The 22,910-nt window shown below is 40.9% G+C and overlaps 1 protein-coding gene across 3 annotated transcripts in view; it reads left to right on the top strand.

Moving 5' to 3' along the window:
- The window catches only part of rangap1b (Ran GTPase activating protein 1b), a 57,882-nt gene extending 34,972 nt beyond the window's left edge, over positions 1-22,910 (top strand). For 2 of the 3 annotated variants that reach the window (XM_063062705.1, XM_063062706.1), the window contains 5 exons: positions 111-212; positions 2,387-2,489; positions 3,827-3,915; positions 4,665-4,786; positions 5,582-22,910. In XM_063062705.1, the coding sequence (XP_062918775.1) occupies positions 111-212; positions 2,387-2,489; positions 3,827-3,915; positions 4,665-4,786; positions 5,582-5,651 (486 nt within the window). In that variant the 3' untranslated portion in view covers positions 5,652-22,910. The remainder of the gene's footprint in view (positions 1-110; positions 213-2,386; positions 2,490-3,826; positions 3,916-4,664; positions 4,787-5,581) is intronic. The other variant, XM_063062707.1, reaches the window with a different exon arrangement.

Here is a 22,910-nt window from a genome sequence, read left to right as displayed (position 1 = left end):
ATCTATCTTATTCTTTAGTACTGTTGTTGGAAAAGGAGCTTGGGTTCTTGAAGCACAATGCCTTCTGATTCTATTCCATGCTTTTCATTGATTATTTTTTATTTTATTAGAGAAAATTTGCAGAATCAGAAGCCGCAGTCTTCTTGAACTCTCCTTCCCCAGACAAACTCCTTAATATGGGGTCAAAGCGTTCACATTTGATATTGCAACAGGTACTGTGAGAATATTGAGGATTTCCTTTTACATTATTCTCTTCTGATTTCCACATTTATCACATTCAACATACTGCTTAAGTGGTCTGGTTTCATGGGTGCCATCAGTCACTCACATGGGCATTCTTCATTTATGAGACTAATTAGTAAGTTAACAGATGGTTAACAATGAAGAAGAAATAGATTGGGCTCTGGGTAATGTACCTCAAACTTTGTGTCAGGTGTTATGGGATAAAAGATGGAATCTTGCCCCATTGTACTTTAACCTTGTTTGGGGTACGGAGAGCATTTGCAACATTTCTGACGAGCAAGTTAATAGTTCAAATTGAATGATAAATTCTGGACCTTTTAATTCTACTAATTCTGCATTATTGTCTATGCCAGTTGGGTGATTAGATGCCTGCTTTTCAAGATGAACACTGAGTTTGTACAGTTTGATTCATTGTACCATATTGTATACATTTACAAGAAAAAGTTTGTGAATCCTTTGAAATTAACTGGTTTTCTGCATTAATTACTCATAAAATGTGGTTTGATCTTAATCTAAGTCACAATTAATAGACAAACATAATCTACCTAAGCTAAAAAAAGACACACAAAGTCAGGTTACTGACAGAGCCTGCTCTTCTCAAGAAAGATCTGTTTATGTGCACTATGCCTTGATCAAAACAGCTTTCAGAGGACCTTAGAAGAAGAATTGTACAGATGCATGAATCTGGAAAAGGCTACAAAATGCATTTCTAAAAGACCTGAGTGTTATCAGTCAACAGTAAGAGAAATTGTCTACAAAATGGAGGAAACTCAGTACTCTTCCCAAGGAGTGGGCGTCCTGCAAAGATCACACCAAGAGCACAACATGGAATGCTAAAGGAGGTGAAAAAGAAACCAAGGGTAACAGCAAAAGACCTGCAGAAATCTCTAGAACTTGTGAAAGTTTCTGTTCATGTGTCCACTGCTCTCCAAAGAAAACAATACTGCATGTCTCAAGTTTCAAAAGACCAGCTGGATGTTCCATAACAATTTTGTGACAGTGTTCTGTGGATAGATGAGACAAAAGTTGAACTTTTTGGCAGAAATGCAACACCACTATGTTTGGAGGTTAAAAAAAAAGGGCAATGCACTCTAACACCAAAACCTCATCCCAACTGTGAAGCATGGTGAAGCTTGTAATCGTTGGGGGAACAATGAATTCAAATTTGTATCAAGCCTTTTTACAGGAGAGTGTCAGGGTAGCAGTCTTATCACCTGAAGCTTAATAGAAGTTGGATGATGCAACAAGACAATGATCCGAAAGACAAGAGTAAGTCAACTACTGAATGGTTTAAAATTAAGAAAACTTGTGTTTTGGAATGGCCAAATCAGAGTCAAGACCTTAATGCAAATTAAGTGCTGTGGCATCACCTGAAGAGGGCTGTTCATGCAAGGTATCCCAGAAATATTGATGAACTGAAGCAGTTTTGTTTGGAGGCATGGTCTAAAATTCTTCCTCGCTGTTGTGCAAGTCTGGTCAGCAGTTGCAGGAAAGGTTTGGTGGAAGTTATTACTCCTAAAGGAGGTTCTACCGGTTATTAAATACAAGGGCTTACATACTCTTTCCATCCTAGACTGTGAATGATTAAGCAATGTGTTCAGTAATGACATGAAAAGTACAGTTGTTCATGTGTTATTAGTTTAGGTAGATTGTGTTGTCTATTATTGTGACTTAGATGATCAGACCTTATTTTATGAGTAATTAATGCACAGCTCTATGCTTCTTTTCAGTTTCTGTTGCATTTATAAGACTTAATTTCACATTTTCAGTTTTGACTGGCAGGAAAATTATAATGTTCTGAAACTGATTGTATAAAGTATATCATTCCCAATCTAGTACGAATCAATGTTTGTTTCATTTTGTCCTGTGACTTAATCTGATTAGTGTAAAAGACTTGGTATCTTCTGGGCTGGCAAAGTGGTAAAATTCCTTCAGGTTTGTTGTTCTAATTAAAATTATAACACAGCGTGATCTGAGAATTAAGTTAGTGAATGGTGATACTTACTTTCTACCTCAACTGGGCCAGTGATTGTTAAGCCACAGTGAAGCATACAATAGATCTGTGTCTAGGAATAGGCAGGAAAATAAGTGAATAGAAAAGATGACTGTCATAAATTAATTTTCCTTTGCTTGTTATCCTCAGACCGATCTATCAAATGCTGAAAAAGTTGTCCAAACATTTCTGAAGGTAGCTGAAGTTTACAAGGAGGACAGGGAAACAAAAACAGCTGTACTGGACACTGCCGGTAAAACGCTCATTTGTTTACCCTAAATTGCCTTGGTGTATAGACATCTTGAATCTTATATGGTCTAAATTTGAATTGGGAATGTACCATTCTCTAACAGCACTGCAGAAGAATAGTCCATCTTCAGTCTGAGTCCTGTTGAAACTGCAGATATGCTTTGGATTTGTTATGGTAAAACATGGAATTCCAATTTGACCTGTTTTCAGTGCTGTGAAGGTTTGAGCAATCAGCAGTTGAAACTGAATCAAACTGACCAAATTCAGTAATCAATCGATGTTCCCTGTACATAGCAGGTACAACTGTGAATAATTCTAACATAAAAAGCAGCTGTAGTTTTGGTTGTAGTTTGTACATTTCTGGGGTCTGGTGCAGATATGACAATACTGTTGTCTCAAATCATCAGTTTGCAACTTCATCCTCAATCAGGCATGCATCACAATTTTGAGCTGTCACTCCAACGCGATACTGAGTGTGATTTACTGTTATTTATACTAACTTTTGGATGAGATATTAAATCATGGTTTGGACTGCCCTCAAAAATGTATAAAATCCCACAACATTTTAAGAGGTGGATGGTTGTCTCGTGTATTTGTCAATAATTTCAGTAACTGTCAAATATCTAGCTAGTATTGCTTTGCTGTTTGAGAGCTTATTGCGTGAAATTGCTTTTCCAGTTTACAACAATTCTTCATAAATAGCTGACATCTGAATGCAGGGGTTTAACAGAAAAACTAATGCTATATTGAACATGCATATAAAGAATCAAACCAGTGCTTTAAATTACATAACTAACAATAACCTCTAAGTGCAAAAATATAAGCTAACATGGTTAGGAGTTTTGTTTAAAATCCTATTTCCATGTAAAATAGTCTATGTCCATTGGCTAGCGTACTCCCAGTGGCCACTTTATTGGGTATCACCTTGTCTGGCACCTACAATTATTCTACTGTCAAAGTCATTTGGATCACAGTTCTTCTCCCAACCTGATGTTTGGTCTGCATACTTGGTGTATATGCATTCAGTTGCTGCCAGATGATTGGCTGATTAGGTATTTGCATTAGTGAGGAGGTATACCGTGTACCTCATAAAGTTGCCACTGAATATATATGTCACCAGCAAACTATGGTAGGTGAAGAAAATTTACAGAGTAATTAAGAATTGGTATTAAAATGCTGACCTCGCTGGTGATGTCCACATTCTATTAAAAATAAAATAAGTATTAGTGAAGTTTGTACTTCCTCTCTTTTAACAAAGGCAAAGGACATGTAACTTAACACTGAAATTGACAATAATGGAATAAAATATGGATTTAAAATGTGAATGTTTTCCCTATGTAGATGAACTGTTGCAGAAAGCATTCAAGACTCCTGGATTTCAGTTAGATGCTTTCATTACTACCCTCTTGGTGTATATGGGGCTTCTGAAGGTAGGAATCGATATAAATGCAATGTAGTGGCAGTCAATTATGACATTGAAGCTATGACATCCAATTCTCATCAGGAATGGAAAGAATGAAGCTTGTACTACTGATTTTCCTTTGAATTCCTGAAGTTCCTAAATACAAACGTCACACTTACTGAAAAGTTGCCAGACTTTGTAACTTGCAGCTACTAGCAGCTTGAATGGCTGAGCACATCGGGTGTCTGAGACTATAATAACAGTTCTGAGGAAGACTTTTAAAATATAGATCGATGGTGCAGATTGGGCTGTGGGGTGAAATGGACAATGTGGAAAGACAAATACTGTATAATGATTAAATAATAACTTAGAAATAGCTTTAACTAACTGGGAAAATCTGAGCTGTTCCAGGCGAGTGTGGATTCATTGTAAAATAAAAACCACTGGTGACCCACAGGCACAGATGGTGACACCAGAATTTGATAGGGTGTCACTAAGAATTACAGATTCTCATTTTTAAATTTCAAGATAACTCAAAAGCACTGGCTGAAAGAATGGTTGAACTAGATACAATAACAACTTTCAGAAAGAAAGTGGATGAATATTGAAAGGGAAAATATTTATAGAGCTGAAAGGGCAGGGTATTTTAGCTTTCTGAATGAGCTGTCCAACTAGCTTAGTGTAGACATGGCAGGAGAATAAACTGCTCATGTATATTGTGATATTGTCTCTTTAAATCTTGTGCCTTTTATAATTAATTTTTTGTTTTCTTTCAAGAGTGAGGAAAAGATTAAAGCAATCACTAATCTAATTGGCCCTCTGTCCGTCCTCAAACAAGTCATTCAGAAGGACTACTTTCCACGGTCCTTTATCCCTATTCTGAGAGCATTTCTTCTTAAGTAAGTGAAAATTTCTCTGCTTCACCTATTATTTTGTTTCAGTGATGCTTAAGTTGCATATCTCATTTTGTCGTATTATCAAATGTAGTTAGATGAATAGTGAACCACACTGGAATTTGGTTTCAAGAAGATTATTTGTGTCTTTTGTTTTGCAAGAAATCTCTAGATCTGAATTAGTCTGTTAGGTTATTGAAGATGTCACACCTTGCAGGGCTTAGTGACTTTCTGCATCACGTTCTTTCTACCAGTATGGCTCTAATACATACTACATTCATGACACTTGCTATGGGCCCCTCTACTGGGGAAGCTAAAATCTGTGGGTGATCACTGCAATCTCTTCTGAAAGGCTGCCTTCCAACATCCAGTTCAATTAACCATTCCATACTCAATCTGACCTCTTTATCTTTTACCTCTTAATATGATTCCAAAAAAATCTCCTGTGCTTGATTTAGGATTTGGAACCTCTCCCCTCTTGGCACTCCAGCAACAATAAAAGTCTCTGGTTTGTGCACAGATGGATGTGAAATGAGCTTGTAAGACAACTGAGAAGATGACTGGCAAGTTTCCCAGCACAGGGGTTTGCTGTAATGATCCCCTTGTCCTATTTCCACTAGTTAGTTCTCTTGTTGCTGACCACACATCCTGGGTGTTAAGCAAGACATCAGTGTGCATTGATTCAGTCATGATTGTGATTAAAAAGGTCGTCAACCTTGTTTCCCCACTTCCAGGTCTATTGAATGTTTCTGAAATTTTTTGGATTGCTCTTTTTTCTGATTTTTCTTTTTTTTTAAATAGAAAAAATCGTGCTTTTGACAACTGTCGAAATGCCCATAGCGGATTGTTGGAGGCCATGAAGAGTCTTTAGTATCAGACTGTGTGCTGTGTGGGACTCAGTGCACCAATTTAAGGACATGGACTTTTGAGCATATCCCTATTCCAGGAGAACAGCCTAGCGGCTGCAGAATGCCTTCCGGCAGCACAGTGCAAAATGCTTCATCTTCATGCTACAGACTGGATCCTTGCTTCTGACTGGATGGGAAATTTAAATCAAAGTTGTCAAGGGTTCTTGGTAACCAGCTGCAGACTCTGGCCAGTGCTTTCTTGTCAGCCGCAAAGGAAAGCAAAGTTAGAATTAAATGTTGGTGACTGGTGGCTCATCTTGTCTCCTTCTGCTGTTTGTGGTGGTAGGAGATGATGCGAAGAAAACAGCTAATTTGCCATGGCTTTCAACAAGAATTGTTTGGTGTAACCTGAATTGTGGCCCTTTATCTGACTCTTGGTGCTTTCTTTAAAAAAAAATTCCACTATGTATATTAGATCACAGGCAGGGGAATCCATTTATCTGGCAAGAAAGATGCACACTATATCAGTGATGGCTCAATTTTATTTAAAAAAGATTAGTTGAGAGTCATCTACTAAAGTAGGCAGTTTTGAAAGGACTTGTGAAATTCTTCCAGAATTATATAACTACATTTTACAGAACAAAGCAAGTTACTTGTATCCCATTCAAATGAATGTTTGGTAGAGGCTGCTTGCTGTAGGTTACTTCCCCAGTCCTTCCTGTACCACCACCCTCCCTTCAGTCCAATATGAAGTGTCCTGTGGAGAATTTAATGAATGGGTTTACACCTTTGTTCACTTTCTCTTTATCCATCACCTCCTGCATCTTCCCACCACCAACCCCCCACCACTCCTCGAATAGGAAATCAAAGCCCTCTGATTAGTTAATAAAGTTTCTACTCGCATACAGGTGGACAGAGCAGAGGATCTCTCTTGTTTGTGCTATATTAAATAATGATGTGGAGAGACTGAGTAGAAACTAGCTTGGGTTTGGATCTTGACTTTTTTTATATCTTCTTTTGGCTTCCACTGGAATATATGCTTGAGAGACTGAAAACGGAATTGTGATTGTCTTTAATGGTGTCTAACTTTTAAATAGCTCATCTGAGCTTGTCATCTAATCTTGTGAGAATGAAGAACTGGATTGATTCTGTTGTCTCCTCTGGAACTGTTAAATTAAGAATTACCTGCTGGCACAGTGGGAAGAGGAAACCGTTAGAATGAGAGTTACAGTACAAAACTACTAGTCCAATATATTCCCAATGCATCTTTTGGAAAGAGGTGCTTTAGTCTTCAAAATGAAGGCACAAAAGGTGACTGTGAACTGAACCGGCTGCTGCCTAATAACCACCGACGTTGAAGAAAAGCAGGTTCATGTTGTGTGAATCCTACCTGAAAATTTTGAGTGAATATAAAGATATGGCTCCATTCTGTCCTTTTTGGTTGTCCAGATGCTAAAATCCCTGATCAGTCTGCTTTGTTTGAGTATTCTCCCAGATTGTTAAATATTGAGATGTTATCTGGTGTCTTCTGTGTCACTAGACTGAACAGTCATGTTTTATCTCTTTGTATATAGGTCTTGGTGGGACAAGGTTGAAGTGACATACGGAAAATTCTAATGATCTCAATTCAAAATTGTAGTAGTAGCTTTTATACTGAATTTGGGACAATTTAGCATCCAAACAGTATGACAGTGCTCATCATGCTGTTAATCTCTTTATGGTACAGGCTGCACTGTGCCTGCATGTAAAGGGCATTGTATGCTGGTATTTAAAAGATCAGAATGTAAACTGCAGTAGAGTTGTCTCTTGCAGGCCTTATGGATCTTTGATATTTTAGAATGCAAAAACTCTCAGGTCTTAATAAATTAATTTTTTGGGAGGGTGAGTGGGGGTGAGGGAGAATGGGGGGTGGGAATTACTTTGCAGTATGGTCGAATTCTGCAGCTGTGGGAGTTACTTTCCAGCTGCGCTTTCCCTAACTTGGTTATGCCATACATTATTTCCCACTGCATAAAAGGGCAGTCGTATTCTACCCGTTATTCTGTGGGCATTTGGCACACTTTCTGGGTAAAATGAAAGGAAGTTTGCAGACCAGCTGACATACAATGCTGAGAGTGGTGGATCGTCAGGGGTGTGGTGTTTAGAGAAGATTGTTAAACTGAAATGTCAGTTATTCAGATGCATGCTATGGATCCCATAGCTCTAAGAGAAGTGCAGGAAATTAATGTTCTTTCAGCCAAGCCTATTCCCATAATGAATACTGCCAAAAGCAGCTTAACTGGCTATTCATGTAATTGTTTATTGTGGGTTGTAACTCATGTAGAATGGCTGCTACTTCACTGCTTTGGAAGAATTCATTTGTATGAATTGCTTTGAAATGCTGACATTGATAAAGATGCTACATTGATGCAAGTATACCTTCATTTCATCTGATTGGCCTGCAATGGGTCTGAACATTGTGTGCACTTACAAATGAGAATGTGTGTACCAAGGCAGCCAAAGGATCCACTGTGTTTCTTTGGTTGTGATAATTCCTGTGTAAACATCATCCAAGTTTTACTGTGTATCCTGCTAATGGGTAGAGGAACTGGAGAAGGCACAAAGAAAAACAAGGTACTTAAAATGGTGGGAAATTAAAAAGTATGAATTTCTGCACAAGTGCCTGAAAATCAATCTGCAGTTATAACATGCACTTTGGAAGGCACATATTATGGCAGAAAAATTGTTAAAGCCCTGGTTTAGAAAAAAACATAACTGGAACTTTATGTACACATCTGGTCTCTCTACCCAAGGATTGGTTAAATTATGGGGAGAGCAGGATGTGTTCACCAGCTTCATGCCTAGAATGAGAGTTTGTGTAATCGGGAAAGAGTAAACAGATTGAACTGTATTCTCCAGAAGTTAGAAGAATGAGAAATCAGAATGTGCATGATTCTTCAGGGTTGATAAGTAGATACAAGAATGATTTTCTTGAGCTGCAGCTTTTTGGACTAGGGTCATAATCCCAAAATAAGGGCTCGCCCCATTTGGGTCGAAGATATAAAAGATTTCTTCACCCAGAAGGTAATGAATCTTTGCAATGCTCTGCTCAAGGGCAACATAGGTGGTCAGTCGCTGAATATATTGAAGATGTTGATCAATGGAGTTCTTCGTACTGCGGGGATCCAGAATAAACAAGTAAGATGAAAAGGGTTAGAAAGGGGTAAGAATTTAACTTCAGGCAACATGGAGGAAAAAATTTGAAAGGGTGGAGAATACAGCACTGAAAATGTTATATTTCAATGCACGTGGTATATTAAATAATCTAGATGATCTTGTAGCTTAATTAGAAATTGGCAGCTATGACTTTATGGGTATAATTGAATTAAGTCATAATTGAATGTAGATTGCAGCTGAAAACCTACATCTAAGGATACACATATCAAAAGGACAGCAAGGTGGGCAGTGGGGTTGAGGTGATTTTGTTATTTCAAAAAAATGAAATCCTTAGAATCACATAGGATCAGGAAGATTTAGAATCCTTGTAGTAGAGTTAAGAACTGTAAGGGTAAAAAGACCTAATGGAATTTGTATACATGCCTCCAAATGGTAGCCAGGATGCGGGGTACAGATTACAAAAGTCTTGTGAAAAGAGCAATGTTATGATGGTCATGGGGGATTTCAAGATGCAGGTGGATTTGGAAAATTAGGTTGGTGTTAATCCCAAGAGAGGAGTTTGTAGAATGCCTACAAGATGGCTTATTAGAGCAGCTTGTGGTTGACCCCCACACACACAGTGCTGGAGGAACTCAGCAGGACAGATAGCACCTGTGGAAAGTAATAAACAGTTGATGTTTCAGGCTGAGACCCTTCAGGGCTGGAAAGGAAGCAGTCAGAATAAGAAGTTTGGGGGGGGGCAGGGAGTACAAGCTAGAAGATGATAGGTGAAGCCAGGTGTGTGAGAGAGGAGGGATGAAGTGAGCAGCTGGGAGGTTGTAATGTAGCTGGAAAAGGTAAATGGCTGAAGAAGGAATCTGACAGAGAGTGGACCATAGGAGAAGGGACACCATGGGGAGATGAGAAGAGGGAAGTTAAACAGGGTATCGGTGTGGGGAATGGAAGGAGAGGGGGAAAAAATTACTAGAAGTTAGAGAAATCAACATTGGAGCTACCCAGACAGAATATGAGGTGTTTTTCCAACCTGAGAGTATCATTGCAGTAGGCCATGGACCAATGAGGGTAGATAGGTGCTATTGACTGCACTCTAGGGTGCTGAAGAGGTTCTGCAGGCATTATTTGTTATCTTTCAAGAGCCAATAGATGCTGGATTGGTTCCAGAGGACTGGAAATTAATAAGACAAAATACATGAACTTATAGGCCAGATGGTCTGACTTTAATGTTTGGTAAGTTGTTGGAATCCATTATTAAGGATAAGGTTTTGGGGTACTTGGTGGCACATGATGAAATAGACTGAAGTCAGTATGCTTTCCTTAAGGGGAATTCTTGCCTGACAAATCTGTTGGAATTCTTTGAGGAAATAGCAGGCAGGATAGACAAAAGGAGAGTCAGTGGATGTTGTTTATTTGGATTTTCAGGAGGCCTTTGACAAGGTGCTGCATATGCGTTAAGAGCCCAAGATACTGGCCTGGCATGAATAAAAGATTGGCTGACTGCAGGAGGTAAAGAATGGGGAAAAAAGGGAGCATTTTCTGGCTGGCTACTGATGTCTAATGGTCTTCTGCAGGGGCGGTGTTAGGTTCACTACTTGTCATATCCTATGTTAATGATCTGATTGATGGCTTTACGGCCAAGCTGCAGATGATACAAAGATAGGTGGAGGATCAGAAAGATTTGGACGTATCAGGAAAGTGGGCAAAGAAGTGGTAGATAAAATGCAGTGTAGGGAAGTATGTAAAGGCATAGACTATTTTCGAAATGAGGAGTGAAATCAGAAATGGAAGGACAAGGGTTTTGGGAGTCCTAGTGCAGAATTCCCTAAAGGCTTCTTGCAGGTTAAGTCGGTAGTGAGAAAGGCAAATGCAATGTTAGTAGTTTCTAGAATAATAAGAGCAAGGATGGTAGTGCTGAAGCTTTATAAAGCATTGATCAGATTGTGTTTGGACTATTGTGAGCAGTTTTGGCTCCATATCTAAGAAAGGATATGCTGACTTTGGAGGGTGCCCAGAGGAGGTTTACAAGAATGATCCTGGGAATGAAACGTACATAGTGTCTATAAAAAGCATTCACCCCAACCCAGAAGTTTTCATGTTTTATTGTTTTACAACATTGAATTACAGTGAATTTAATCTGGCTTTTTTTTTTGACATTGATCAACAGAAAAGGACTCTTTAGTGTCAAAGTGAAAACAGATGTCTACAATGTGATCTAAATTAATTACAAATATTGAACACAAAATGATTGCTTAAGTATTCACCCCTTCAAGTCAGTATTTAGTAGATGCAGCTTTGGCAGCAATTACAGGCTGGAGTCTGTGTGGATAGGTCTCTATCAGCTTTGCACATCTGGACACTGCAATTTTTCCCATTTTTCTTTACAAAACTGCTCAAACTCTGTCAGATTACATGGCTGTTTTCAAGTCCAGCCACAAATTCCAAATTGGATTGAAGTCTGGACTCTGACTTGGCCGCTCCAAGACATTAACTTTATTCTTTTTAAGCCATTCCTGTGTAGCTTTGACCTCAGGTTAATGCTTGGGATCATTGTCTTCCTGGAAAACCAAATCTTCTCCCAAGTTGCAGTTGTCTTGCAGACTGCATTAGGTTTTTCGCCAGGATTTCCCTGTGATTTGCTGCTTCATTTTACCCTCTACCTTCACAATCATTCCAGGGCCTGCTGCAGTGAAGCATCCCCACAACATGATGCAGCCACCACGTTTCTCCTCAGATTTCAAAATGAATTGGTTCATATTGTGATCATTGTTCCCTAAGGGTTCTTTAACCTGAAGCTCTCTTATCACCTCTGGATCATTGCACAACACCCAATCCTGCACAGCTGATCCCCTAGTGGGCTCAACAACAAGCTGTTCTTAAAAAGCCATCCCTTACACATTCTACAAGTTCTCACTCTTGAGGTCCATTACTGGCCTGGTTTTCCCAATCTACTTTCATGTTGAAATCCCCAACAATCATCATGACATGCCTTTTCTATCTCCTGCTGTAATTTGTAATCCACATCCCAGCTGCAGTTTGGACGCCTGAAGCCTGTATACAACTGCCATTAGGGTGGTTTTACCCTTGCCATTTCTCAACTCTACTCTTTCCGATCCTATGTCATCCCTTTCAGAATCAGGTTTATTATCACTGGCATGTGACGTGAAATTTGTTAACTTAGCAGCAACAGTTCAATGCAACACATAATCTAGCAGGGAGAGAAAATAAAAATAAAATAAAACATAATAAACAAGTAAATCAATTATGTATATTGAATAGATTATTTTTAAATATGCAAAAACAGAAATACTATGTATTTTTAAAAAGTGAAGTAGTGTCCAAAGCTTCAAAGTCCATTTTGGAATCGGATGGCAGAGGGGAAGAAGCTGTTCCTGAGTCGCTGAGTGTGTGCCTTCAGGCTTCTGTATCTCCTACCTGATGGTAACAGTGAGAAAAGGGCATGCCCTGGGTGCTGGGGGTCCTTAATAATGGACACTGCCTTTCTGAGACACCGCACCCTGAAGCTGTCCTGGGTACTTTATAGGCTAGTGCCCAAGATGGAGCTGACTAGATTTACAACTTCTGCAGCTTCTTTTGGTCCTGTGCAGTAGCCCCTCCATACCAGACAGTGATTGCAGCTTGTCAGAATACTCTCCATGGTACAACTACAGAAGTTTTTGAGTATTTGTTGACATGCCAAATCGCTTCAAACTCCTAATAAAGTATAGCTGCTGTCTTGCCTTCTTTATGACTACAACAATGTTTATGACCAGGTTAGATCCTCAGAGATCTTGACACCCAGGAATTTGAAACTGCTCACTCTCTCCACTTCTGATCCCTCTATGAGGATTGGTATGTGTTCCTTTGTCTTACCCTTCCTGAAGTCCACAATCAGCTCTTTCGTCTTACTGATGTTGAATGCCAGGTTGTTGCTGCGGCACTGTTCCTAATGATTTAATATTATTTCTTATACACAGAACCATACCACCCCCTCTGCCTACTAACCTATCTTTCCGATACACCATATATTCTTGGACATTCAACTCCTAATGGCAGCCATCCTTTAGCCAAGTTTCAGAGATGGCCATAACATCATACTTGCCAATCTCTAGATGAATTTCAAGATCATCCATTTTATTTCTCATGCTGCATGCATTCAAATACAACATATTCAGTCCAGTATTTGTTACAAGGCCTCTTTTTGCCTTGTAACTCATCCCACTAGCTGTGATTATGCCTCATCTCCTGCCTGTCCTTTCTATCATCTCTGTTGAATGCTATCTTTGATTTATTTCTTTTTTCTCCTTTCCCGGCCCCATCACTCCGGTTCCCATTCTTCTGCCAAATTAGTTTAAACCCTCCCTAACAGCTCTATTAAACCTGCGCTAGGATATTGGACCCCTTTGGGTTCAAGTGTAACCCGTCCTTTTTGTACAGGTCGTACCTCCCCAGAAGATGCCCCAATGATCCAGGAACCCGAAGCCCTGCCCCCTACACCAGTCTCTCAGCCACGCATTAATATGCCTGATATGTCATGCATCAGTAGTGGGCTGAGCTCATAGCGCCTGGGGTGTTGTACTCTGCATGATAGAGCTAGAAATGTGGACTGCAATGTCCTGTCAGGAAGTCCAAGGTCCACTTCGTTGAGAACCAACACAAACAGTTTACCCACCAGTTTCTGAGAGATGATTATATTAAATGCCTAAAGTCGATAAATGGCACTATTTTTCACGTGGGACAGGGTAGAGTGAAATGTAAAGAGAGGCTATGGCATCAGTGGACCAATTTGAGTGATTAGAGAACTAGAAAAGGTCTAACTTCTGTAATGAAGGAGAAAGGTATGACTGCTGATCAGATGGTTTTGAGAGCTGGAGTGAGAGAACACTGTGAGGGAAATATCTGTTTTACTTTTGATAGGTGCATTGGTGTCACACCCCATGAAGCATGAAAAAGTGGATTCTCCCTGCGTAATTGCTGAATGTTGAATTTTTAGTTGCATGTGGGACATTAGGGAAACATGGGAGGAAAAGCAGCTTCTTGGCAGAATGCAGCTCATCTCAATTCAAGCTAGAAATATGAGTATCCTGAAATGAGGTACCTGCCCATCGCTCTTCTGCCGGAGAGATTAGCAATGACCAATCAAATTAGTACTGTGCACATTTTTGACTAAACGGAATTGCTCCCTGAATTTGTCATCAAAGTTTGAGAGGTTTTTTTTTAATGATTCACCTCCCATGCTGTTGTACATGTAAACTTAATTGGGCAAAGTTTTCACATCAAGTGAGGTTAGCCACTGGGGGTTAACTGTACACCTGAAAGAGAAAGATGGAAGATTTTGTTGGTCTAGACATTCTCTGGCATTTAAGGTGCATAACGTCTAGAGGTCTGTGTTCAATCCCACAGCTGCTTCATCTGCTTGATACAATAGCACAGGAGATGGTGGCCTAGATTCAAACCTGAGTTGGGTGTAATCTGTAGAATTAGCATATTTGGCCTACAACTGAGTGTGCATCTCGGGTACACCAGTTTTCTTCCATACTCCAAAAAATTGCTGGTAGGTTTCTGGGCCATTAAATTAATGCTTTTGTAGAACAGTGGCAAATAAACTGGAGGTGTTGATGGGCCTTTTCTGAGTTCATTCAATCAGCCCTATGCATACAGTACCTTTCACCGTCCTTTTTCAACCAGCGCCATGTTATTCACTGTCCTCTGTTCCAATCAGATTCCATCTTGCAGCCCCTTTTACATGCCCCCCCCATGCATCAATTTTCAAACCTATTCCCAGTTCCAATGAAAGATCATTGACCTGAAACGTTAACTGTTTCTCTCCCTTATTTCTGTCTGATCTGAATGTCGCAGCCCTTCTACCAGCTGGGGCAGGCATTCTACACTGATGATATGAACTGAAGTCAACTGTACAATTCCAAAGACAGTAAAATTGTATGGTGCAAGATGTCAAATTGTTCTCCCCTCCATTCCCCACCTCCTTTCCTGATTGAATTGTCATATTTAGGGAGATGGCTGTGAAGTTGATCCCTGATGCCTTGCGTCCAAATGGACAAGTTCATCTGTTGCAGGATTCTGAACCAAATCAATCTACACTGTTCCTTCAGTTGCTGCATTCTATCCACTACCCCAAGTGTGTATGATCAATTGCAAGCAGCAGCTATGCTGTGGTACAGTCATGGCAAATTAGTCAACCATCATATCTCATGTTCGTGGTGAGTGGGAGGTCAGAATATGTCACTGTGAATACTAGATCTGTTGCCGAGCCTGCATTGGATCTCCTTGTCTTCAGATGTAGACTCACTCTGTCAATATTACTTTTCCAAGTTTAAAAAAAATCACATGCATTCAATTTTCACTCACTGGAAGTAAGGTGGCCTCAATCCTGATCAACTTAGTCCCTTTTCTTGTGATCACAAGACCCTGTTGGGCATTGTTAATGTGGGATGCTGCAAGTCCGATATACTGATTTATTGGCGAACAGCAGGGCCGGATGGTGGGGGAGCTGGGTGGCCTTGATTGTAGCAAGGACCCGGCCTCAAGCTGCAGTGTCGCCTGGGAGAGAGGCATCAGAGGTGGTGTGGTGTTGCAGTCAGTGCTGCCTCCACCCTCAACACCATCACCACCGGTGTTCACTCGGCAGAAGGCAAGCTATTTACTTCCATTTCCAGAAGGCATTCAATAAGGTGCCACATAAAAGACTTATCCATAAGATAAGGGTGCATAGAGTTGGGGGAGGGGAGGTCATGTATTAGCATGGATAAAAGACTGGCTAACTAATAAAAAGCAGAGGGTTGGGATACATGGGTGTTTCTCTGGTTGGCAATCAGTGGTGAGCAGTGTGCTGTAGGGGTCGGTTCTGGGCCCGCAACCTGAAATACACTTACAACCTGGAAGAGGAGACCGAGTGTACTGTAGCTAAGTTTGCTGATGATACTAAATTGAGTGGAAAAGCAAATTGTGCAGAAGATATGCAGATTCTGCAGAGAGATATAGATAGATTAAATGATTGGGCAAGGGTCTGACAGATGGAATACAATGTGAGGTCATCCACTTTGGAAGGGAAAGAGCTGATTATTATTTAAATGATAAAAAAAATAGCAGCTTGCTGGTGTGCAGAGGGACTTGGGAGTGTTTGTGCATGAATCTCAAATGGTTGGTTTGCAGGTGCAGCAGGCTATCAAATGGAATGCTGGCCTTCATTGCCAGAGGGATTGAATTTAAGAGCAGGGAGGTTATGCTGCAATTGTACAGGGCACTAGTGAGGCCACGCCTGGAGTACCGTGTGCAGTTCTGGTCTCCATACTTGAGGAAGGATAGACTGACTTAGGACGTTCACCAAGTTGATTCCAGAGATGAGGGGGTTAGACTATGAGGAGAGATTGAGTTGCCTGGGACTTTACTTGCTGGAATTCAGAAGAATGAGAGGAGATCTTATAGAAACATATAAAATTATGAAAGGGATAGATAAGATAGAGGCAGGAAAGTTGTTTCCACAGGTAGGTGAGACTAGAACTAGGGGACATAGCCTCAGTCCCCTAGTTCGGGGGAGTAGATTTAGGATGGAGATGCGGAGGAACTGCTTTCCCCAGAGGGTGGTGAATCTGTGGAATTCTCTGCCCAATGAAGCAGTGGAGGCTACCTCAGTAAATATATTTAAGACAAGGTTGGATAGATTTTTGCATAGTAGGGAAACTAAGGGTTATGGGGGAAAGGCAGGTAGGTGGAAATGAGTCCATGGCCAGATCAGCCATGATCTTATTGAATGGTGGGGCAGGCTCGACGGGCCGGATGGCAGACTCTTGCTCCTATTTCTTATGTTCTTATGTTCAATTGTGTTCAACTGCAGACTCACTGGAAGCCATTCATGGACTCAAGGTCTTCGACTATATTTTTTTTGTGTGACTGCATTTTACTGATACGGTACGTATTTGCCATCTTGTATGTACCTTGTGCTGTGTGTGACTGTTGGTACTGCATTTTGCACCTTGGCCCCGGAGTAACTTTGTTTCATTTGGCTGTATTTATGCATATTCATGTATGGTTGCATGACAATTAAACTTGAACATAATCCTGAGCAACTGCCTAAGAAGTTCTAAGATCAAATTGGAAGAATTATAATTAATACTTTAGTTGGATATGGTGATTGAGTATATGGATGATAGAAAGAGAGGAGCTCTGTACAGGTGTTGCATCCTGTGGGTTTGTGGCAAATTGTCGTAAGGAGAGGTATGGGTGCCAGTGGATATGGAAACTTAGACCAAACACGAGGAAGCACCTCAGGACAAGAGAGAGGTGAGAGGAGTCTGGGTTGAGGAAATGTCTCTTTGGAATATGGTGCAGGAGTGGAAGATGATCTGAGTGAAGATCCCTGTTCTGAGTGAAGGAAAAAGTAGGAATGCCCTGGTAACGACATGGAGAGGAAGCTGTGATTAAGGAATAAAAATAATTTCAAAGCACTGATGTGGAAGGTGATGCCATCCCAATTCCTGTGATGGGAATACTGACAAACTGAAATGGATGAAGCGCAATGCGAGAGCCTATTTGCTCAATAATAACACTTAGAGCCGGATATTAGTGAGGTGTAGCTTTTTGAAATGTATCCAGGGCTTGTACACTCGGTGGCCATTGTGTGTATGTTCGTGGTCGTCTGCTGCTGTAGCCCATCCACTTCAAGGTTCGAGACGCTCTTCTGCACACCACTGTCGTAATACGTGGTTATTTTGAGTTATTGTCACCTAACTGTCAGTTTGAACCAGATTGGCCATTTTCCTCACGCCTCTCTCTTTAATGAGGTGATTTCACCTACAAATCTGCCACTCACTGGATGTTTTTAGTTTTTTTGCACCATTCTTGTAAACTCTAGGAACTGTGTGAAATTCCCAAAAGATCAGCAGTTTCTGAGATAATCAAACCACCCTGTTTGGCACCCACGGTCAAAGTCACTTTCAAAAGTGGCCATTGAGTGTATCTCTCCATGTTCTTTGCCTTCTGCCTAGGCTTTGAAACCCCCAGCTTAAAGATATCTAACCACTTTACCCTCCAATGTAACAAATCGGTATCCTGTACTCCAATCCTGTCATACAGAAAACTTTTGCAGAACCAGGATAAACAGAAATATGGAGAACCTAAAATTTTGAAGGCTTGGTATTTGTCAATGACTTTATTTGAAGCACAAATACAGGAGGAGAAAAGTAGTTGCCATAACAACGGGACGCAGAACATGATAGATTTTGTGCTTATTATAGCTACTTGGAGAAAAAATGTGGAGAAACATCTCTGCCTGAGTAGTAGCTGATATGCTCTTCATTTTCATTATTCTTGTTCTCAGGAGTAGTTTGTACTGGGTTCATTATTAGGTGCATTATCTTCTATCTGGTGGCTTTAGCAGCCTCTTGTGAATAAAGAAATAACACCTTTTCCTGCAGAGTACTTTATTTAATTAATTCTTGGTTTATGCAGATTGTTAGCAAGGCCAGCATGCATTGCCCATCTCCAGACAGTGGTGAGCAATCGTCTTAAACTGCTTCAGTCTCGTTAGGTGATTAGGGGTGGTGAACTTTGAATATTATGAAGGACTTGTTAATTATGTCGATATCAAGTTAGTGAGAGTTGAAGACGATGGGATTCTTATGCATCTGCTTATTTCTTCTTGGTAGATAATTGAAGGTTTTGAGGTTGCAAAAAAATTCATGCAGTTAACTGGCAGACTTGGTGCCTCAGGAGTGGTGGAACCATCAAATTTTAGTTTTAGCAATTCTGCACAACTGAAGCATCAACACATGATGATCCAAGTCTCCATCTCTGGTTCAGATGATCAAGGCGATAGTCTGACCAGTCCCTAATGCTATTTGTTCTTAATGAAGCTATGAATTAATGTATAGACTATGTTATTGTTGCCATCACTGGGGCATGGTTGAAAGGCAAGCAGGACAGGCAACTCTATCCCACGGTATATAATTTTCAGTTGAAAGGGGGCTGTCAATGAAATGATGGCACTGAACTGTAGACAAGGACTGTATTTCTTCAGTTCTGAGGGAGGATATCTAATAAAGTTCCTCAAGTGAGTGTTTGTGGTTAGAGATTAGGAACAAAAAGGATGCCATCACCTTTGGGCTATATTGCAGATCACCTAACAGCCAACAAGAGATAGAGGCACAGATATTTAGGCAAATAGCTAAGTTGTGGTTCTAGAGGATTTCAATTTGCCCAAGTATGAACTGGGATTGCCTTAGAATAAAAGGTTCAAAGGAGAAAAAATCTGAGGAGTTTCCAGGAGAGCTTTTTGATGTCGGGTGTAGATCCGTAGGTGAATAGGAGAAGTAGCAACTTTGGACTTTGGGGAATGTAGCTAGTCTGGTCACTGAGGACGCATTCTGGAGGCATTTAAAGAAATGGAAGAACGGACAGGACCTGGGATACTGGCAGCACCTATTTCATTGGGGAAACATGTAATGGACAAATAGAAAGAGTTTAGGCTAACGTGTCCCTGTAAGGGTAAAAGCCAACACGAACAAGTATGAGGGTCCTTGTGTGTGGAGTGCCACTGAGGGTTGTGATAAAAAGAAGAACGGAAGGATATAGCAGGTATAAAGAACTTAAAGGTGGGGAGGGCCACCAGGAGTATAAAAAAGTGTAGGGTGATATTTTTTTTTAAAAAAGACATTAGGAAGGCAAGGACGGGTCATGGAAAAACAAACATGACGATTAAGAAAATGGCATCCGTTAGTCTTGCGAGACCATGGATCTGCGCCTGGAAAGTCTTCACTCTCCAGGGCACAGGCCTGGGCAAGGTTGTATGAAAGACCAGCAGTTGCCCATGCTGCAAGTCTCCCCTCTCCACGACACCAATGTTGTCCAAGGGAAGGGTAAGGGCCGATATGGCTTGGCACCAGTGTCGTCACAGAGCACTGTGTGATTAAGTGCCTTGCTCAAGGGCACAACACGTTCCCTCTGCTGGGACTCGAACTCACGAACTCAAGAAAATGGAAGGCACTATAAATATATTACAATTTTAAAAATAGGTAAAGAGTAGGAACCATCTGGGAGTAGTCAATTTGTGTGAAGCAGGAGATATAACTGAGATCTTAAATGAACACTTTTCATCAGTAGTCGCAAATTAAATGGAACTCAGCAAAGGGGAAGGTAAAATTCTAGTAGAAGTTAACATAAAGTGGAGGTGCTCAATGCCTCATTGGGCTTAGATGGATAAATCACCAGGGCTGGTTGAGATTTAGTCCGGGCTGGTATAGGAGGCAAAGGAGGAGATTGTTATCATTTTTAAATCTTTGTGGACCACAAGAGTGATACTAGATGACTGAAGGGTGGCAAATGTCTCCCTTTCCAAGAAGAGCAGCAGGGAAAGTCCTGGCAGACCCGTGAGCCTAGCTTCATTGATCGGAAAGTTATTGGGGAAAAAAATCTGAGGGATAAGATTAATAATCACTTGAAAAGATAGGGATTGATCAGAGGTGGACAGAAGACCTTATCAAAGGTACGGCAGCATCTATGGAAAAGAGTAAACAGTCGACGTTTCAGGCCGAGACCCTTCATCTGCTTATTTCTTGAAAAGGTAGAAATGTGTATTGATGAGGGTAGTGCAGTAGATGTGGTTTGAGTGGACTTCTGTAAGGTCTTTGACAAGGTCTCAAATGTAAGAATGGTGCAAAGGAATATGGTCCATGGAATCCAGGGCAAGTTGGCAAATTGAATCCAAAAACTGGGTTTGCAGTTGGAGACAAGGTGATGTTGGAGGGCTGTATCTGTAAATGGATGCTTGTGACTTGTAGTGTCCCTCTGGGATTGATGCTCAGAGCAATGCCGTTTGTAATATGCATACATGATTTGCATGTTGATCGAGGAGGCATGATCAATCAGTTAGCAGATGACTCTAAGATTCTAAGTGTGGAGGGTAGTCTTGGGCTACATTGTGATATTGATGGGCTGAGAAATGGAAGATGGAGTTTAGTCCTGGAAATTATGAGGTGAAGTCTTGAGGAGCAGTGGGAATTTTGCATGCAAGCCCAAAGGTTCATGAAGATGGCAGAATGGATAGATAACATGGTTAACAAGTTGACATACTGACCTTCGTTAGTTGGGGCTTTGAATACAAGTGCAGAGATGTTCTGCTCCAATGATACAAAACACTGACAAGGCATTGAAGTACTGTGGGCATTTCTGATCACTACACTATAGCAAGGATGTATGGTGATGATGGAGAAGATACAGAGGAGAGTCACCAAGCTGTTGCCTGGAATGGGTCATTTCAGATATGAGAATAGATTGGGGAGGCTAGGTCTGTTTTCCTAGGAGTGGAAGAGGTTACAAGAGATGTGATTGAGGGGTATAGAGAGGGTAGACTGCATGAAACTTTCCCCTTATCAGAGGTGAATAAAACTAGGAGACAGAGACAGGGTAAAAGATACAGAAGGGATCTGGGTGTTGGGGGTGAGGATCCTTTCTCACCCAGAGAGTGATGAGTACCTGTAAAACTCTACTAGAGAGAGTAGTGAGAGCAAAGCTGCTGATTGTTTAGAAGAGCACTTTAATCATATGGACAGAGAAGGCTACAAGCCAAATGCTAGAAGATTGTGCCTACTGGTCAGTGTGAACTGAATAACTTCTTTCCCTGATGTGTGATTCTGACTGGGGAATGTCTCAGTTTTAGAGAAAGTAGAGATAATCCCTCCCAATCCTGTATCACTCTTCTGTTCATTTTACCAGCCACGTGGATTTTAAGTAAAGATGGACTTGAAATCCTCCATCTGATGACTTTCCTGCAATGTAATTAAACAATAGACAGAAGTATAGGAGGTCAGCCAATGCCTACTGTCTGGGTCAGCATTGAAGACAAATCCAAAAACACTTTTGAGTAGATATGATTTAGATGCTCTGACGCATTTCTCACTGACCCGTATCTTTGCCCAGCCTAGAAACCATATCATTAACATAGTAGTTCTTGACTTCTAACAAAGGTGGATTACAGTGTAGTGTATGGTCATGCACTTTGGTAGAAGCAATAATGCATGCATTACTAAATGACAATAAAAGAGGACTGCGTGTCCTCATTAATCTAATCTAAAGGCATATGAACTATTTCTAAACGGGGAGCAAATTCATTAATCAGGTGCAAAGCGACTTGGGAATCCTTGTTTAGGATTCTTTAAAGTTAACTTGTGGGTTGAGTTGGTAGTAAGGAAGGCAAATACAATGTTAGCATTTATTTCAAGAGGACTAAGGTGTAAAAGCAAGGATGTAATGCTGAGGCTTTATAAAGCATTGGCCAGACTGCACTTGGAATACGTTGAGTGGTTTTGGCCCCTTATCTAAGAAAGGATGTGCTGGCATTGGAGAGGGTCCAGAGGAAGTTTACAAGGATGATTTCAGGAATGAAAGGTCTGATGTATGAGAAACGTTTGATGGCTCTGGAGTTTAGAAGAATGAGGGGGAGGGGAGGGGAAGGGGGACGTCGACTTAGACCATGAGAGGTCTGTGTTGAGCATTTTCATGCCTTACAAGGCGCAGATTGGAAGTCTGTGTGGGGCGCCACTCCTCGCACAGACTAGAGTGATGTGTGGTTAAGTGCCTTGCTCAAGGACACAAACACGCTGCCACAGCTGAGGCTCGAACTAGTGACCTTCAAATCACTAGACGAATGCCTTAACCACTTGGCCACATGCCCAACACAATGAGGGCAATGAGGGGGAAATATCACTAAAATGTATCGAATATTGGAAGGGCTAGTTAGGGTGGACATGGAGAGAATGTTTCCTGTAGTGAAGGAGTCCAGGACCAGAGGGAAGTCTCAGAATACAAGGACGTCCCTTTAGAATGGAGATGAGGAGGAGTTTCTTTAGCCAGAGGATGGTGAATTTGTGGAATTCATTGCCACAGACAGCTGTGGAAGCTAAGTTATTGGGTATATTTAAAGCAGAGATTGATTAGTAAGGTTGTCGAAGGGGAGAAGGCAGGAGAATGGGATTGAGAATTATAATAAATCAGCATTTGTCTCTCTCTGCCTCTCCCACACACAAACCCCTGTCTGAGATGCTGAAGTGTTGGGATGGACAGTAGTTTTTGATGGACTCTAGATCATGGTTTGTTTGGGTTCTTTGCTATTGTTTGTA

The sequence above is a fragment of the Mobula hypostoma genome, chromosome 11, assembly GCF_963921235.1.
Source record: "Mobula hypostoma chromosome 11, sMobHyp1.1, whole genome shotgun sequence".
Taxonomy (NCBI): domain Eukaryota; kingdom Metazoa; phylum Chordata; class Chondrichthyes; order Myliobatiformes; family Myliobatidae; genus Mobula; species Mobula hypostoma.
Note: the sequence above shows the minus strand (reverse complement) of the source record. Positions and strands in the feature narration are given on the sequence as shown.